The following is a 17530-nucleotide window of genomic DNA, read 5'->3' as shown; positions in this document are numbered from 1 at the left end:
GCTGGAGAGAGAAGCGGAATAAAGGAAAGGTGTGTGTTGATTTAAGAAAGGAAGTGCTAGATCATGTTGGCACATTTTAATTTATTTACATCATCATCTGACCAAAAGGCACTGGCACCATAAAGATGGAGTCCTGGGGGCATGGGGAGTGTGTGTGGGACTCTGGCTGCCACCTGTGGCCTCCCTCCCTGAACCTGGAGCTTCCTGTAGCCCTGACTTCCTGTCTCTCCTAATTGCAGATTTACGAAGGTGCCTACCACGTTCTCCACAAAGAGCTTCCTGAAGTAACCAACTCCGTCTTCCATGAAATAAACATGTGGGTCTCTCAAAGGACAGCGGCGGCGAGAACAGGGTCCCCACCCTGAGCGCACGGCCAGGCCCCCGGCCCACAGCTGGGGAAGTGGGCAGAGGAAGGGCGGAAGCTGACCTCTCAGATGTGACTTAAAAAAATTACGAATTGGAGGAATCCCTAGCATAATTCACTAAAGAAAAAAAGGCACTCTTGTCATATGTTAGGTTGTCCTGTCTCTGGGTCTACCTGAAGGGGTAGACACTTTATGCAAAAACAGAGAAGGGTCGCAGGCAGTTTTCCAGAGATGGAATGTGCTGGAATATCCTTAAAACACAGCACAGCCTCTGCCCTGCCTCTCCTAGCTCCCGCAGGGTTCCCAGGAATTCCTGGTGTTCTGGGACACCTGACTGCAATAATTGGAGGAGTCCCTCTCCTGCTCACCCCTCCAGCCACCTCCCACCCCCATCCCCACGGCCTCAGGCTGGCCTCTCTCTGGCCATGGTGGTCGGCCTCAGCTTCCCAGGCAGACTCACGTGCCTCCTGAGGCCCAGAAAATGCCTCCTACTTCCTCAGAATGCGTCGCCCCCCATGACCCCTGTCAGCTCCCGGTCAGCAGGAGCTGGGCGTTGGGGTGGCATGAAACATGGCTGGAGACCCTACTCCCCTTCCTTCCCTTCAGGGAGCCCGAGACTGCCCGCTGAGAGCTGGGTGTTCAGGGGCTGCCTTGCCTTCCATGACTTGTTTTACTTGACACTGAGAGACGCTCGTATTGAAGAGGAAAGTATATTCTGGAGCAGAGACAATGTGGTAGATGGGTGGTGGGACCCAGGGCGCTCGTGCCTCTGCACAGGAGTGGGACAAGCTAGCCTGGGGACCCCGTGCTAAAGGCATCCAGGCACAACCCGGAGGCAGGCCCCGAGCGCCAGCAGTGGCAGTGGCAGTGGCAGTGGCAGCGGCAGGCTTGTCCTTGGCCCCCACTGTTTGGGCTCACAGCAGCCCCAGGAGCTCAGTGCTGGCAGCACAGCTACCTCTGGTGGCAGGAGAAGGGAGTCCCAACTCGGTGGCCCTACAGCCAGGTGGGCGGTGGGCAGGCGAGGCTGGCTGATAGGGCCAGCCTTTCCCAGCCGAGGCCCGCGCCTGACCAGCCTCTCTCAGGTGCCAACCCCCGCCCTCAGCCCTCACTTAGTGCCAGCAATAAAGGGGGATCGCTGCCCACTGCAGGAATACCTTCACTCTCAGTCTGCCTGGCTGGGACCTCACGAGGCTCCTTAGTGTAACTATGACTGTGTGGAGGGCAGTTGCTGGGGATTGAACCCATGGAAGGTGCAGGCAGGAGCCCTAGGCTACAGAAGAGGCGCCGATTCCCTGCCAGGGCCTCTGACTCTGGGAGTTGGGTCTCCCACCCTCTTCCTCCAGCAGCAAAACTGCCCTTCGCCCACACCCTATTCTAGGGTTTTCTTTAGACCTCCAGAGGGGAGCCGCTCTGCCCTCCTCCAGGGACCTGCCCACACCATGGCGAGGCTAGAATTGGTCCCCTGCCCGGGCCCAGGTTTGTGTTCTCCTGCCCCTGCCCCTCGGGAGAGGTGAAGTGCCCAGGCACCCACCCCCTGGGGGCAGAGCCCAGGGCCCCACAGAGAGCGGCTTCCCTTGCCCCATCATATTTCTCTGGATTCCCTTTGAGGGGGAAAAAGTGTAAGAAATGCACTGAGAGATAAGGTCGGTGCCCGTTGAGTTGGGCCTGTGTGAATGTCTGTGCTCCTCAGCTAAGGAAAAGCAGAAACTACATTGCAAACTACCAAACGCACAAGACCCCCCGAGCCCAGACCTGGAATTCTCACCAGAGCTGTGACAGCTCAGGTCACAGAAGTCCCCATACCCCCCACCCTCCTTCCCCTACCCCTACCCCACCTCTCCTGAAAGCAGGTGACTGCAATACCATCTCCCAAATTAAATATCAGGCACATGGTTTGACCAGGAGTCTTTCGGATGCACGAATTTATTTATATGAAAGCTTTTACAGAGACAAATTCAATCGCATTTACATATCTGGTTAAAGGATCACCTATATTAAAAAAGAAGACAATTATTTGAACTGGGACTGACTCCAAATCTAGGAGGGGGGATGGCACCATGCCAGGCCTACCTGCTGCGTGAGCGGACGCCCGCTGTGTCTGGAGTATCATCTGAAGTGCTCCAGGCCGGTCTCCAGTTGAGTTCATTCTCAGTGTTGACGGCTTCGTGCTGACACCTGGAGCCTCAGAGTCGTGCCGTGGCTGTGGCGCGAGGAGCTGGGTTTGGAAGGGAAGCTAGGTCTCACACACCGCCTGGCCTGGAAAAGGTGAGAGGAGGGCAAAGGCGGCCAGGGAGGAGACCCCGGAGATGCAGCTGATCCAAACCCACCCGGAGGGATGGACACATCGGGGTACTAAGCCCGAGCACTGATGTGGACCCAGCACCTTCCCTGTAACCCAGAGAGCTTGCTGGCCCATACAGAAATGGGTCTCAGACCCGGAAATATTTCTAGGCAAAAAGGTCACTTGCAGCCAGTGGGGGCTCCCAACCCCAAAGAGCCCCATTCCTCTGCAGGGATGGGGGTGGGTGGATGGGCAGCCTCCCTTCTAACCACTGGCAACCCCAGCTTCCCCCTCAGCTTCTGGGGGGGGGACTGGGGCTCACAGCAAGAGCACAAAATGGTGCTCTGAACACCCACCTGGCTCCGCTCTGCACCCTGTAGCAAGGCTCTGAGCTACCTTTTCTTCCTCTCGCCATTGCTAAGGAAAACCCATTAGGATCACCATGATTTTCTAAGCAATTCACCTGTTTGCTATTGTCACTGCAGCTCAACACCCCCTACATGTATGCTGTTAGTGGGGACACATGTATCAGTTTAAAACTATTAAAGGAACCAATATGCCACAGCTAATCCTAATAAACCGGATGTTTTCTGAATGGTGTTTGTTTTCTGTCTGTCTGCCTGACCCAAGGCTACAGCAGTCCCTACAGAGAGCGCAGCGCTGAGAGCCTGGCTGAGCCGTCATCTGATGCAAGCCCATGGATGTGGGCCTGGTTTTCTGTCCTCCACACCTGGGGACGTTCGCCCTGAAGCAGACTCGGCCACCCGCACACACAGGAGCTGGGCCGCCCCGCTCTGAACTAACCGCTTCCTCCGCAGCGCCACACGGATGCCTGACACCCCAGAAACAAGCTCTGATCTTAGCCACGCCAGCTCTGCCGGGCCTCATTCATCTCAGCACAGGGGACCCCAAAGCTCCGAAGAGCACCCTCCACTCCTCTCGGTCCCACACTTGCACCTGACCCAGCAGTACATCTTGTCACTTCTGCCCCCGTTGCCCTCTGGCCCCACAGCTGCCTTTGCCCTTTCTCCCATGTCCACTGTCCCCAACATGACAGTCTCCCTGCCGGCCACCTTCTCCATGAAGCCTTTCCCGACCACCCTAAGGTCTCCCCACCACCCCTGGCCCTGCCCTGCCTTCTCCTCCTCTGATTGGCACCTGTTCTGCTTGTCAGTAGCTCTCTGTTCTCACCACCTGAACGAGCGGCAGGAGGCTGTGTCCTTGCGTTAGATCTCCGACTGATTTCCAGGGGGCCCCTGATGAAATATCAGTCCCGGGAGGGAGGGAAGGTGAGAGGGTGCAGGTCCGTCTGGAACAGCACTGAACTGGCACTGAGGGTCGATTCCGCGTAGGTGCAACCTGTGCAGTCAGTCCCTGTGGCCCACACTTAGATGGGCCCCATGTCTTGTTTATTCCTCTGCTGTTGCTGTCTTGAAATTCTCAGTCATTTCTGGACAAGGGCCCCACATATTTTTTCTCTACTGAGCTCCACACACATGAAGTGGGTCCTGTGGGCGTGGCTGGAGCTGGCCCTGCCCTCCGTGCAGAGGTCCCTCCAACAGGCAAACCTGAAGGACAGAGGCCGCTCCCCCGAGACGCCCCCTTTCTATTCACCCCTAACCAAAGTCTACCCTGAGCCGGAGTCAGACCTGGCCTTTCCTGCCTCTGTGAGCATTCGGGGCTGCCAGCAGCTCCCCACCGAGCACTCGTGATGTGCCTGCCAGACACCGTGCCTGGCCCTGGGGCTGCCCCACAGAATGAAGACAGGGTGACACAAACCTGCCACTCCAGCACTTAACAGCAGAGGGTCAAGAAATGAGACAGGGCACATAGTGGGCCCGGCCCAGCAGGCCAGCGTTCTCTCCAGGGGCGGCCCTGTGGGAGAGCAGGGAGGTAAGTGGGAGTGGGGAGCTCACGGGGGTGGAGGTTGGTCCCAGACCTGGGACTTTCAGGATGGCTGGGGGAAACCTAGGGCACCCTCCCCAGCACCCAAACAAGGACCGTGTGGTGAAGGGAACCCATGGGGTAGGTGCAGGGAGGCCGACAGCTGTGGCTGGAGGGGTGTCACTGGAGCACAGGGAGAGCTGCCCGGGAGACGCCTCAGCCTGCGGCTTCAGGTAGAGGACACCACCAGACCAGGATGGAGGCCCGCAGGAGGAGGCAACGCCAGTCTCTCTCCTCCCCCTTTCACTCTCCTGAACCTGCAGTCTGGAGCAGGCGGCTTCCAGCCCGTAGTCCAGAATGGCTGCTCCGGCTGCTGCCACCGCGTCCTTGTTCCAGCCAACCAGAGGGGAAGAGAGGGGCAGGCCTGTGCCTTCCAAGGAACAAAGCAGAGATCACATCTAGTACTTCAGTTCCCATCTAGAACTGGGGCAGGGAAGGCTGGGAAATAAGCCAAGTGCCCATGAAAAAGGGCTCAGACATCGGGGAGAGCCAGCAGGCTGTGCCCAGGCACGAAGAGTGCACACCAAGGCTTTCACGGAGGGGACCCAGGCTCAGTATCTCCCTGGAAGATGCCAGCAGGGCAGTGAGAACGGGTTGCTGGTGAGGCAGGGGCCTGTGGCAGTGGGGACAGAAAAGGGGATACTGAGGAAGCAGCTCTTAAAGAGGTAAAATCAACAAGGTTTGGTGACCAACTAAGTTTGAGGGTCAAGGAATCGGGAGAGAATGTGAAGAACATGTGTCCATCTTCAAAAAGCTCTACAGATAAATGTCAATAAGGAAAAAATCCAAACCTGTAGAGACTTTTTAGAGCTTATTTGAGTCAAACTGAAGAAATATGCCGGGGAACAAGCTCTCAGGTGCTCCGGAGGACAGGTTTTGCAGCTTTTGAAATTAAGGAGGGAAAGTAAGGAAGATTACATGGAGGTGGGAGACAGCAAGATGGGGAGTGAATTACAGGATAGGTAACAAGAGCATGTGCTTTGCTAAGGCTGGTTATGCCTTCCAGGGGTCTCAGAGGTGAGTTAGCCTAGATGCACAAGAACAATGGACTTAAAACCAACCATTAAAGTTGTATGCCTGGGGAGTGACTACCCACCACAACAGCCCCGTTAGGAAATTATGACCAGGCCACTCTGTAAGGTTGTGGTAGGCAGGTAGATGCGATCAGAGCAAGGACAATAGGCCAGGTAAAGGTCACCTTCAGAAGTGCCTGACTCTGAGTTCTCTGATAGACTTTCCCCAAAGGGAAAAAATGTTCTGTCTTCAAATGTCTGCTCCAGGGACTAAGGCAGCCCTGAGTCCTGGCAAGAGCACTCCTGACTTTGCGATGCCAGTGGCCAGGTGGCAACCTCACCCTGCCTTGGGTTTCTCAGTCTGCTGCAGTGAGAAGGGGCATTGAAGGCTGTGTAGGAGATTTCCAGGTAGGGGAAAGAACATAGGATGCAAATTTTTCATTCTTCGTTTTTTTTCTTCAGGTGAAGAGGATATTAGAGAATGGGTGAAAAAAATACTTTATTTTTTCATTGTAGACTTACCTCCTGTAACAACTGTTTGGGCCTGGGCCAAAGGGGTTGTGGGGCACACCCGAGGTGGACTGAATGAGCCCATGTTTCCCTCGGGGAAACAGAAGCTGCACTGACATCTTTGCAGCCACATCTCTTCCATAATTTCCTTCCGTGATTACAACTCAGGCTATTTGCTTGTTTCCTGTTTATTTGTAACTAGAGGCCCGATGCACGAAATCCATGCAAGAGTAGGCCTTCCTTCCCCCAGCTGCAGGCACCAGCTTCCCTCTGGCACCCGGGACCCAGGCTTCCCTCGCAGCCCGGGCTTCGTCCAGAAGGTCATCTGGAAGGACGTCATTTCTAATTAGCATATTACACTTTTATTACTTTAGATACCATTATGGGCACCTTTGCACTCACCTAGACACAAAATGTAATGGGGCACCAAAAATCTTAGTAATCAAGATAATACTGTAATTTTTAAAATCAAAACTAATGCCAAAAAAATGATAAACCAAATAATATCTTAAATCAAGTTAGGATCTAGCTTTTCTTTTTGCTTCTAATTTTAGTATGACTCAGCACAGCACTGCTACTGATCTTGTCTCTGCCCTGCCCCACCATCACTCCTTTTCTCTCTTCAGGGGTATTAATAAGCCATCTCCCTACATTACATTATGTGTATAAGCAGTATTTCTTTCTTTTCTATTGTTGCTTATTTTGTCAGTGTTTGGCTGAACTATTTTTCCTGCAGTGAAAAATATGTGGATACCTTGAATTAGGATAGAATGCATATAGTACCCAATAAAATTTATATTTTTTCATTCAGCAGTTTTGCACTTATCAGGAGTGAATTAAAATGAAAGTGAGGGATAGATGTGCTTTTCCATTCTGAAAGTAGTACAGCTACACACTACACATTCTCAAAATATTGGAAACTACATACAAGTGCCCTGGTAGGCGTGGCTCAGCTGGTTGGATGTCATCCGTGCACAGAAAGGTTGCTGATTTGATTGATTCCCCATCAGGGCACATGCCTGGGTTGCGGGCTCAATCCCTGATAGGGGGTGTGCAAGAGGCAGCTGATTGATGTTTCTCTCTCCCTCTCCCTTCTTCTTTCTCTAAATGTCAATACAAATATTTTAAAAAGAAAAAAACTACACACAAGACAGATGAACTCCCACTCAGCACTCCTCCTCCATTCCTTCCTGGGACATCACGTTCTGTGTTTAGAAGATGGGGTTGTGGGGCACCCCCAAGTGAACTTTCAAAGATGCAAGTCAGCCCCCCCCCCCCCCCCCCCCCCCCCCCCGTCACTTCCTACTCACACCGCCTCTCTAGGCTCAGCATTTACCACGAGTGCTGCACTGAGCCCTTCACAAGTAGTAACTCAACACCCCAAGCGAGGAATTACTATAAAAATGACTTCCCATTTATAGAGAAGCAAACAGGCACAGCACAGCGGCCAGGCAGTGAGAGCGCCAGGGTGGGAACTCCTGGCCTCTGGCCATGCTGACCCCTCATCTCATGTCAGGCTCCTTCAGGCTCCCAGGACCTTGCATTAACCCTGCCCTCCACCAGCAGGACCACCCCATCAGCTTGGCGAGCTCCCCCTCCTCACCACTCCTCCCAGCCTACCTGCCAACTTGTTCAACTGGTCACTCCTCCTGTCATTCAGACCTTATAGCTTCCCCTACTGGACCAACACAAATGAAATGCACTGGAGAGGCAGAGGAAGAGGTTCCCCAAAGTTCTGGCAAATAACCAGAGTAACAAGGTGTGAAGTGATATGAAACAACTGCAGGGAGGGCCAACATACCCAGCATCCAGCCTGTGGGAGAACAGTGGGCTTCTGATCTTCCCCAGGGCTCTGGGCACCACTCGGATTTCAGCCTGCTGTTCCCAAGGCAGACTGGAGCCAGAGGCCTTGGGGTGCAGCTCTGGGTTGCCGATGGAAGTGGGTCCTTGCGGTGTTGAGAAAAAGCATTTTGGGGGACCCACAAGGGAGGATGAGGTCTGGTGGTAAGATTTATTTGGGTGGAAATAGAAGGCAGTTCCCAATGTCCCTCCTGCCATGGGGAATCGGGACCAAAAATAGAACCAGTATCCATATTAAAGCTTAGTCCAGTCCGGAGTTTCTCACCATCCGGCTAGCTTAGTTTGGGTTCCTGGCTGCAATCCTTGGCTGTGCCGCTGTATCCAGGCTCCAGCCTGGAGCCTGTGTTTAGAGAATGGCCATGGGACTGCTAAGGCCACATGGCTATGGAGTGAGAATAAGTGAAGGAAAGGGTGAATGTGTGCTATTGAGAGGGAGGGAGAGAGGGACGGGCTTTGTGTCCTGGGATTAGATTACCTGGGTTTGGGAAGGACCAGTGTATTCAAAGTAACCAATCAACTTCCAAGCTTCCGAGCTTCTGATGAGGCCACCCCGACCAATCCATTCTTCCCTCAGGCTTGACTGACAGTCCTCTGTGGTCATCTGGCCTCTATGCGCCTGCCTCATAGAAGCACCTCCCCCTGAGCCAATTTACTCCTACTTTGCACTGTGTACCTCCCCCTTCATTGTTCTGTCCCTTGCCCCAGTGGTTCCCGGGAGTGTGTGAAGTTGTAACTTCCTGGTGAGACAATGTTGGATTCCCTTTGCTTTCTTCCTTTAATATCTAGCTACCTACACAACACCTGGGCCTCGGGGACCAGGTAGGGCAATGGGGGACTGAAAGCCGGAAGGGCATCCTGAGAAAGCCACCTCTGACCTCCCTAATAATGTCATAGCCCTGTAGGAGGGGCCAGGAGGAGACTGGCCTGGGGCCGAGGGAAAGTGGAGATACAGTCCCCCTCTTGAAATGAGGCCCAACACAGCCAGTGGCTAGTGGGGTGGGGAGTGGAGAGTCAGAGGGCTTCCTCCCCCTTCACTTCTCTGCACCCACCTCTCCCTGCCCTTCATCCTGGGATTGCAGAGCAAGCTGCTCCCAGGCTGGCTAGGGCACCCCAGCCCTGCCCCCTGCCCCCCCCCCCCCCCGCCCCCCTGCCCTGTCTGTGGCCCAGCCTCAGTCCCTGTGCCTTGGGCAGTGATGATTAGACACTTCAGCTGTACGAACAGCCTTCCATATATAGTAAGTGCTCAGTAAGTGAGAAGGCATCCTTACTTGGCCTGAGGGGGAAGCAGTCAGCCCCACCCCACTCGACATTCTCCAGGGCCCCCAGGCCAGGCAGTTGGTCAGTGTGACTTCACCAAGAGGAGCCCAGGGGGAAGCTGTGCCCCGAGGGGAGTTCTGCCCCGGGGCAGGGGTGTGATGAGGAGCTCAGCTGGGAGATTTCAGGGCCCCCACAAACAGGGGCTGCCTACTCAAGACCCATAGACCCAGGGCAACCCCTAATCCCTGAGTAGCCCCTGCTGGGCACCTAAACCTCCCCATGAGGGTCCCCAACTCTGGAAACTGCCCCTACACCCCATCTCACTATCTTCCCAGGGCTCAGGTTCCCAGTGAATTCAAGCTTTATTGCCACACAGACTCTGCTGCTCCCTCCTGGCCATCTCTGTGCCTGTGAGAAGGTGGCTTGGTTTGAGGAAGCAAGCAGCCAGGGAGAGTCAGAGTGGAGGGGAGGGGGACCAGGGGAAGGAGGCTAAGAGATCCCACCCCAGGTTTCCCTGAGTGGTGCCCAGCCCCAGGGCTGAGGGGGCTGGCTTGTGCACTGGGGAGGAAGCTCAACCCTAGGTGATCTGCCCTGGGGCCTCCAAGCACACCAGGGTAGGGAGCCTCCATGAGTCTCTTCCACACACCACGGTGCCCTGGAGGGTGCAAGGAGCACACGATGGAGCACATGGCCGCCCAAACCACATGCGCGTCCACAGGGAGCCCCTGGCCCAGTGTCAGTCAGCAGTCCAGGCCAATGGACACCAGCAGGTCCTCAAGTGCGTGTAGCCGCCGCTCCATCTCCTTAATGTTGCTGTAGGTCTGCACCACGCTGGTGATGTGGAAGCGGATGTCATCTACCAGAGGGATGGAGTCCTGCTCCTGCCGGCCTCTCACGGCCGCCGCCTCCTCCCTCACGGCCTCCGAGAAGTCCTCCTGCTCCACCAGCTGTGAACAGGCACACTCAGGGCACACCGCTGCTTGCCGCCCGCCACAGCCTGCCCCCACCCACGGAAGCTCCCCCCGGCCCACCTTCTCGATAACCTTGGCCATGTACTCAGTGCACTGGTCCTCCAGGCGTGCCAGGCGGAACAGCTTGGCCACACGCCACAGGCCTACCACACTGTCCTCATCCAGCAGCTGGGCCAGACTGCGGCCACACAGTCGTTTCAGGCCCGGCAACAGGTACATGTCGGCCATGCTCAGCACATCATAGGCCACCTCCGGGGGCACCTGCCGTGAGAAAAGGGATGAGGGAGGGTGCACCCTAAGGTCACCAAGGCCTCTCAGGGGCGGGCAGCAAGGCTGAGACCTGCTGGCCAGAAGGTGGAGGCCTGGGGCAGAGCAGGAGCTTCCTCCCCTTGCCAGGTGCCTGACCCAGACCCCTGCAGGCATCCATGGGACCAGAAGGGACACAAGAGTCTGGGGTTCCCATGGCTCAGGCAGGGCAGAGCCTGGGCTCTGAATCACACAGACCTGAGCTCGGAAATTCTAGCTGGGGGACCTTGGGCAAATCACTTCACCTCTGTGCTTCAGATCCTCTGTGAGATGCAGACACAATCATGTGTGCCTCACAAGGCTGTCAGAAAAGTGACAGGAGTTGCTTCTGTAAAAACTGAGGCAAGGACCCTACTAAAAAGGCGGGAGAGTAACTACTTACCAGCTCCCTCCCACCACAGAGGCTGTGGATTTAGGGCACAGCCATAGTTGTACTCAGTGCTGGGGGAGACCATGTGCTCCACCTGGACTGTGGATGGCCACAGGGAGCAGGCTGGAAATGGAGCAAACAGGACCTCTGCTAAGCCCATCACAGGCCAGGTGCACGGTGCTTACTTGTGCCAGGCACTGTACTTGCAACATACACATTCATGTGCACAAGACCTTAGGAGGTAAGAACTATCAGTCTCCCCCTTTTCTAGAGGGGGAAACTGAGGCACAAAACAGTTGAGTAACTAGCCCAAGATCACATAGCTCCGGTGTAGGGGTGAGGCTAACCCAGAGTAAAACCAGGTTTGGAGCCCAAGTCCTTGCTCTGAGTCAGTAAGAAGCTGCCCGCTCGGTGGCAAAGCTCTTTCTAGGGTCAGGGTGGGCCAAGGTGGATGCTAGGTGGCAGGGGCCAGAGGGCTGAACTATACCGCAGGAGAAATGAGATAAAGAGGTAGAGGGTTCTCTAAGGGGCTAGGTGGTAAATACTGTGCCACAGGGTCTCTGTTGCAACTGCTCAACTCTGCCATTGTGCAAAACCACCACAGACAGTAGAGAAATGAATGGGTATGGCTGTGTCCCAGTAAAATGTATTAATGAAACGGGCTGTATGTGGCCTGCAGCCCAAGATGGACTGGCCTGCCAGGGGGTACTCACCTCCACCTGAAGGAGGAAGAAACTTCTCTCTTCTGTAAGTTACCATATTTGGGGGTTTCTTTATTACAGTAACCTCTGCATGCACACGCGCGTGTGCACACACACACACACACACACACACACACACACTGGCAGAGAACACCCTGGCAGAGGATACTCTTGGCACTATCTGTTGCTGCCCATGTCACCCTATGTTAGGGGGGGCCTTGGGGCAGGTGAAGACACAGGGTGACAGAGAACCCTAGGGGTCTGCAGCAAACTAAAGGCAGGAGGCTCAGGGCTCCCCACTGTTGTGGGAATCCAGGGTTACTGTCCTCTGGCTGAAGAAGTTGGGGACCCTACGTGGCTGACACTATGTCCCCAAGTGTCAAGTGCTGATGACATAAGTCTTGTCACTCAATCTTGTCATGGATCTAATGAGGACCCCTCTGCCTGAAAGAAAAATCTAAATGGGCCCCACACTCGCTGTGCAGCCTCATGGAAAACCTGTCCCTCAGAGCCAATGAGGTCCTGGGTAGGCCCTTGAAGCCCCACACTGACATAGTTGTACTCAGTGCTGGGCTGCGTACCTGTCCTGACCATTGTGCCCCGCACCCCCTGCCCCTGGCACAGTACACACAGCCCACCCCAGTCCGTACCTCGGTGTGGTTGGTGTATATGTAGTAGAGCACATGGGTGAAGACGTGGGGCGAGAGGCCATGCAGGGTGATGGCTGGGAGGCCACCAGAGGCCTCTAGCCCTTCATTCTCTCGGAAGTGGTCATCCAGCAGGGCCCGGAAGTAGTCGCTGCGGCCACAGAAGAAGGCCTGGGGGAGGCGGGGCTTAGGAAAGGCCAGGGCCTGGGCTGTGCCCACAGAAGCTGGCCTAGGGCTTAAGACAGGGGTTCAGGGAGCTGTGGGGTGGACAGCACCTTGTGGCAGAGGAAGCTGCAACCCTCCACTCGGAAGCAAACATCAGGACAGCTGTTGAAGCCATCAGGGAAAGGGAAAGGCAGCTCCCCAAGATCACCCTGGGGGATGGGAGAGGAGACACCATTAGACAATGTAGGTGAGAGAAGGCAGAGTGGCTGGCCTCAGCCAAGAGCCCACTCTAGCTTGATCCTGGAGGAGTGAAGGGGGGTGGACTGCAACCTCATTTGCAGATTTAAATACAAGACAAACAACACAAGTAAACAACTAGGCTCAGAAAAGGGAAGTGAATGGCTCAAGGCCACATAAGGAACTGAACCCAAATGTGGGGCTTGCCTACCACAGCTCTGTCCCCAGGTAAGCCTCCTGCCCACCAGGCCCAGTCCCAGGCCCCTGTGTGCTTACTCGGAGCTCAGGGGGCAGGGCACAGTCAGCCAATAGGGCCAGGTCCTCCCGGAGCCGGGGGTCCTCTGCGGGGGGCCTCATGCTCAGCACCTTCACATGAGTGCCTGGCTTGGATGCCACTGCAGAGACAGTGCAGCTTCAGGGAGCCAGGTTGGCCCTGCCAGTTCCTGCCCAAAGCCCTGAACCCCAAAGCCTGGACGTACCAAACTCAGACACTTCCTTGCACTTGGCCTCCAGGTCGTTGAGCAGATCCAATAGCTGGCACTGCTTGGCCAGGCGCTCACAGTCAATGATGTGTTCCACACCGACATCCAGGCCACCTGGGTGCACGAGGGAGGCTCAGAGCCTGAGAGCGGCCATTAGCAGTACCCAGGCACATAGTTTCATAGGTGGTCTCTCTGCTGAGACTTCTGGGCCTACATGCTGCCTTAATTTCCCAAGAACCACTGTCTGAGTTCTACAGACCCCAGAGCAGATAAAAGGGGGCTCAGTTTATGGGTGAAATAAGCTCTTCCTTAGCAGATAGCCCAGCTCATTGTCTCCCAACCCAACCCAGGAGGCAACTGGAACTGCCCTGCAATGCAGGGGACCAAGCACCAGGTGGTAGAAGGCCAGCCCAAGGCTACAGCTGGACCTGCTGCTGGACAGAAACGCAGCCCCCTCCCTGCCCGCCCGACCCAGGCTTGGGGTGTCACCTGTGTACAGGTACTGCAGCAGGGCCCCAAAGGCCACAGCGTTGATCTGCAGGCAGAGAGCCGGGAAGGAAGGTCAGAAGCCTGGTCCAGCACAAGCCCCCTGCTGTCCCTCTGCTCTCCCGCCCCGAGAGGGATGCACCAGCGGATGTCTGAGGACCACGATGCTCTTGCCCTTCCATTTGGTATCCAGCATGTTGGCAAAGTAGGTGCTACGTGCACCCAGAATGCAGCGATGGGCCCGGAAGGGCTTCCCGTGCACCACAAAGAGCACATCACTGTGGATGCCTTGATCCAGAAGCCTGGAGGGGTAGGGGGAGAGAACAGGTGGAAGAGGGCTCAGGAGAGTGCCCCTCCTCCGTCTCACCATTTCAATCCCTCATATCATCCTGTAGGAAGGCTCTCAGCCCCTTGCAGGCCACACCCATCACAGACCCACTGGGCAAAGGCCATCAGATGCCCCACACTCCATCTCACCGCTGCAGGAATTCATCATAGTAGTCCCGCCTCCTGGAGGAGGGTGTCACTTGCTTATACTCAAGCAGGGCCCGGCGGATGGTGTCACTTGCAGCCCCATAGAAGCAGCGTTCACCGTGGAAGGTGTTGGCCTCACAGCGGGCTCCTAAGGGCAGCAGGGCTCATCAGTTAGCAGGGCCGTGGGGTGGCATGCTGCCGCTGGGGAGGGAGGGGCCTGGGAAATCCTAATCTCCATCCTCCTCCTCCACTCCTCCCCACATGCAGGGCCCATAGCCCTAGGGCAGTGGTCTGCAAACTCCTTAGTCAACAGAGCCAAATATCAACAGTACAACGATTGAAATTTCTTTTGAGAGCCTAATTTTTTAAACTTAAACTATATAGGTACGTACACTGTTATTAACTTAATTAGGGTACTCCTAAGCTGGCCTTTGCTAAAAACGTGGTATTTTGTGGAAGAGCCACACTCAAGGGGCCAAAGAGCCGCGTGTGGCTCGCGAGCCGCGGTTTGCCGACCACTGCCCTAGAGACTCCTTCCTAAATGACCCTGGACCCACTCTGACCCCAGGGCTCAGGCACACAGGCAAAGTCCTGTTCACTCACATACACATATTCACTCACACATACCATGAACTACACAAAACAGAGTAGGCTCAGAGACTGGCCCTGTTGTATGCACTGGGGACACTACCATTAAAAGACAGGTTCCTGTCCTCACTGAAGTGACACTCCAGTGGGACAGAAGGACAAGAAACAGATTAACAAATGATATCAGGTGCTATGAAGAAAAACGAAGCAAGATGAAGGGTGACAGTGATGGCAGCTGCCAGAGAGGGAGCCAAGGAAGGGCACTGTGGCGGTGACAATGTACAGAGACCGGAATGAGGTGAGAGTTGGCCATGCAAAGATCTGGGAAAGGGCATTCTAAACAGGAGGAATAGCAAGTGTAAAGGCCCTGAGGCAGAAGCAAGCTTGGAGCGCTAGAGCACCAAGGAGAAGACCAGTGTGGTTGGAACAGTGAGCACGTGGGAGAGCCAAAGAGGAGGCCAGAGAAGGAAGAGCAGGCCATGTAGCAGCTCCCAGGCAAAGCAAGGCATTCGAGTTCTATGCTCAATACAGTGGGAGCCATTAGAGCAGGGGTCCTCAAACTTTTTAAACAGGGGGCCAGTTCACTGTCCCTCAGACCGTTGGAGGGCCGGACTATAGTTTAAAAAAAAACTATGAACAAATTCCTATGCACACTGCACATAACTTATTTTGAAGTAAAAGAACAAAATGGCAAAAACACCTGCATGTGGCCCATGGGCCATAGTTTGAGGACACCTGCATTAGAGGATTTTAATAAGCCCATCACATTTGTTGAGCTCCACTTGGATACAACATAGAAAACAGACTGTAGGTGGGGCAGAAGGGGCAGCAATAAGACCAGTGATGAGGCTGGCACTGCATCCAGGGAGAGATGGTCCAGGGAGAGATGCTGTAGCTGGGTTGGGCAGGAGCAGTGGAGATGGAAAGTGGACAGAGAATAGGTTCTGAAAGTAGAGCTAACAGTACTTGCTGACTGGGTGTAGGGGTGAGGGAGAGGACTTAAGGGTGTTTGCAAATGTGTACACATGCTCTAGAGCCCTTGAACACACGTACACACACACACACACACACACACACACACACACACCGGTGGATGGTATTCCTGTCCCCTTCCCTCACCATTGGCCAGAAGGTAGAGTACCAGTTCTTCATGCCCACATAGACAGGCATAGTACCTAAGGGGGAGAAGGAAGGAGTACTGGGAGGCAGCTGTCAGGACTGAAGGGGCTGCCCCACCCACCCTGACCACCCATCCACTGGCACTCACAAGGGGGTACTATCCCACTTGTCCCATACATTCACATCCACTTCTCGCTGCTCCAGCAGGTACCTGGGCAGGGAAAGGGGAGGTCAGAGCCTGGGTCAGGACAGGCTCATAGTCTGGGAGAGGAGACCCGTGGAAGGGGAAGGAGGGAAGACATTCTTTTTGGCTGAAGGAAGTCTCCCCCAGGTGAGGGCAGGTGACAGGCAGACTAGAGCAGGAAAGACATTCCAAGCAAAAGGGCCAGTGAGGCAGGATGTAGAGGTGGGAACACAAAAGGCAGACCCTGAGCTGAAGAGGTGAAACTGGCCTGCAGGCATTTGGGAGTGAGGAGGTGACCCCTGCTTTGCTTCTGCCAAGACCCTCTGGCAGCTTGGGTCCAAAGAGGAAGCTGCTTGCAGGCATTCTGGTGGCACAGAAGCATGAAAAGAAGTAGACAGATTCTAGAAGGCGGAAGTCAGGAGGCAGGTAGCTGATGGAATGTCAAGGTAAGGGGGTCATCATGGGTGGTGGTGGAGCCATCACTGAGCAGGGCAGCCTTGGGAGACATCCAGGTTGCGAGAAGGAGTGCTGAGCAGCATCTAGCTTTGGGAGTTACCAACTGACTCCTAGGGGGCACTGATGGGAGGGAGGGGTCAAGGGAAGCTGTGGGCACAAGTAATGGGGAAGGAAGGGCCAAGGAAGACAGGTTCCCCACCTCCAATAGGGCCCAGTCTCCCTTCGCCAGAGCCATTGAGATGGCGATTTCAGCGCCATATTTGCTTTAGCTACATTTATGAATTTCTGAATCCCCGGTGACCACAGGCCGATTCTGGTCCCTACATGTTCCCAACGCCAGGTCCAGAGGCATGAGAGGAACCACATCGGGAGTCCCAGGCCTGCCCCAGTCTGACCCCGAGCACTCAGAGGGTGAACTTTCTCTCCGCCCACTTCTCTTCCCGGCCTTCCGTGGCGGTCTTCTGCAGCACCTCCTCCGGGACCCGCCCCCGCGCACCCCCGCAGGTGAGGCTGCCGTGGACCCCCCGTGGCCTGTGAGCGGGGGGTCTGGGGTGGGTCGGGTGCTGAGGCCAAGGCGCCCGCCTGTCCCGCGGCTTTCCCCTGCACACCCAGGCCTGGAGGCGCTCTGAGGGCGCCGCACTCTCCCGGGGCTGCGGAGTCCTCACCGCACTCGGCCCACGTCTCCCTTCCGGCAGCTGGTGAAGAGGTCGCTGATGTCCATGGCGCAGACGCGGCAGACTCGCGTCGATCCGCCACCCGCAGCGGCCGCACCTACGCTCCGGAGCCGGACGTAAACAGCGCCGGCCCCGCCCCGGCCGCTTGCCCCGCCCCCACCGCTCCCCCAGTGCCCGCCCCGCTCCTCCTCCCGACCCTCCCTCTCGCTCGCCCCGCCCCTCCCTCCTGCTCGCCCGGACCCTCCTCCCGCTCGCCCCGCCCCTCCCTCCCGCTCGCCCCGCCCCTCCTCTCGCCCGGACCCTCCTCCCGCTCGCCCCGCCCCTCCCTCCCGCTCGCCCCGCCCCTCCCTCCCGCTCCCCCGCCCCTCCTCTCGCCCGGACCCTCCTCCCGCTCGCCCCGCCCCTCCCTCCCGCTCGCCCCGCCCCTCCCTCCCGCTCGC

At 56.0% G+C, this 17530-nt stretch overlaps 2 protein-coding genes across 8 annotated transcripts in view; one reads left to right on the top strand and one right to left on the bottom strand.

The window, feature by feature from the left end:
- The window catches only part of MGLL (monoglyceride lipase), a 124836-nt gene extending 121595 nt beyond the window's left edge, over nucleotides 1-3241 (top strand). For all 5 annotated transcript variants that reach the window (XM_028138516.2, XM_028138529.2, XM_054723872.1 and 2 more), the window contains one exon: nucleotides 240-3241. In XM_028138516.2, the coding sequence (XP_027994317.1) occupies nucleotides 240-365 (126 nt within the window). In that variant the 3' untranslated portion in view covers nucleotides 366-3241. The remainder of the gene's footprint in view (nucleotides 1-239) is intronic.
- Nucleotides 3242-9130: 5889 nt separating this feature from the next.
- Nucleotides 9131-17210, bottom strand: ABTB1 (ankyrin repeat and BTB domain containing 1). 3 transcript variants are annotated; one of them, XM_008159442.3, is made up of 12 exons: nucleotides 17082-17210; nucleotides 15925-15987; nucleotides 15777-15832; nucleotides 14073-14217; nucleotides 13738-13897; nucleotides 13599-13644; nucleotides 13107-13223; nucleotides 12904-13022; nucleotides 12501-12599; nucleotides 12229-12396; nucleotides 10262-10462; nucleotides 9131-10177 (listed from the first exon to the last, which is right to left on the bottom strand). In XM_008159442.3, exons 1-12 carry the CDS (start codon nucleotides 17135-17137, stop codon nucleotides 9971-9973), a joined length of 1437 nt encoding a protein of 478 aa, XP_008157664.1. In that variant the 5' UTR covers nucleotides 17138-17210; the 3' UTR covers nucleotides 9131-9970. The 3 variants fall into 3 exon arrangements, with proteins under 3 accessions (XP_008157664.1, XP_027994297.1, XP_027994299.1); XM_028138496.2 differs by lacking the exon at nucleotides 17082-17210 and adding an exon at nucleotides 17025-17075; XM_028138498.2 differs by lacking the exons at nucleotides 15777-15832; nucleotides 15925-15987 and having other exon boundaries at nucleotides 17082-17138.
- Between the last annotated feature and the right edge of the window lie 320 nt (nucleotides 17211-17530).

The sequence above is a fragment of the Eptesicus fuscus genome, chromosome 12 (genome assembly GCF_027574615.1).
Source record: "Eptesicus fuscus isolate TK198812 chromosome 12, DD_ASM_mEF_20220401, whole genome shotgun sequence".
Lineage (NCBI taxonomy): Eukaryota > Metazoa > Chordata > Mammalia > Chiroptera > Vespertilionidae > Eptesicus > Eptesicus fuscus.
This window is presented reverse-complemented; position numbering and strand designations above follow the sequence as displayed.

Coding starts and splice junctions, on each gene's coding strand:
- ABTB1 (XM_008159442.3), bottom strand. CDS start 17,137: ATGGACATCAGCGACCTCTTCACCAGCTGCCGGAAGGGAGACGTGGGC. Junction 15,833..15,924: donor AAGTGGGATAGTACCCCCTT/GTGAGTGCCAGT, acceptor TCTCCCCCTTAG/GTACTATGCCTGTCTATGTG. Junction 12,397..12,500: donor GCAGCTTCCTCTGCCACAAG/GTGCTGTCCACC, acceptor CGCCTCCCCCAG/GCCTTCTTCTGTGGCCGCAG.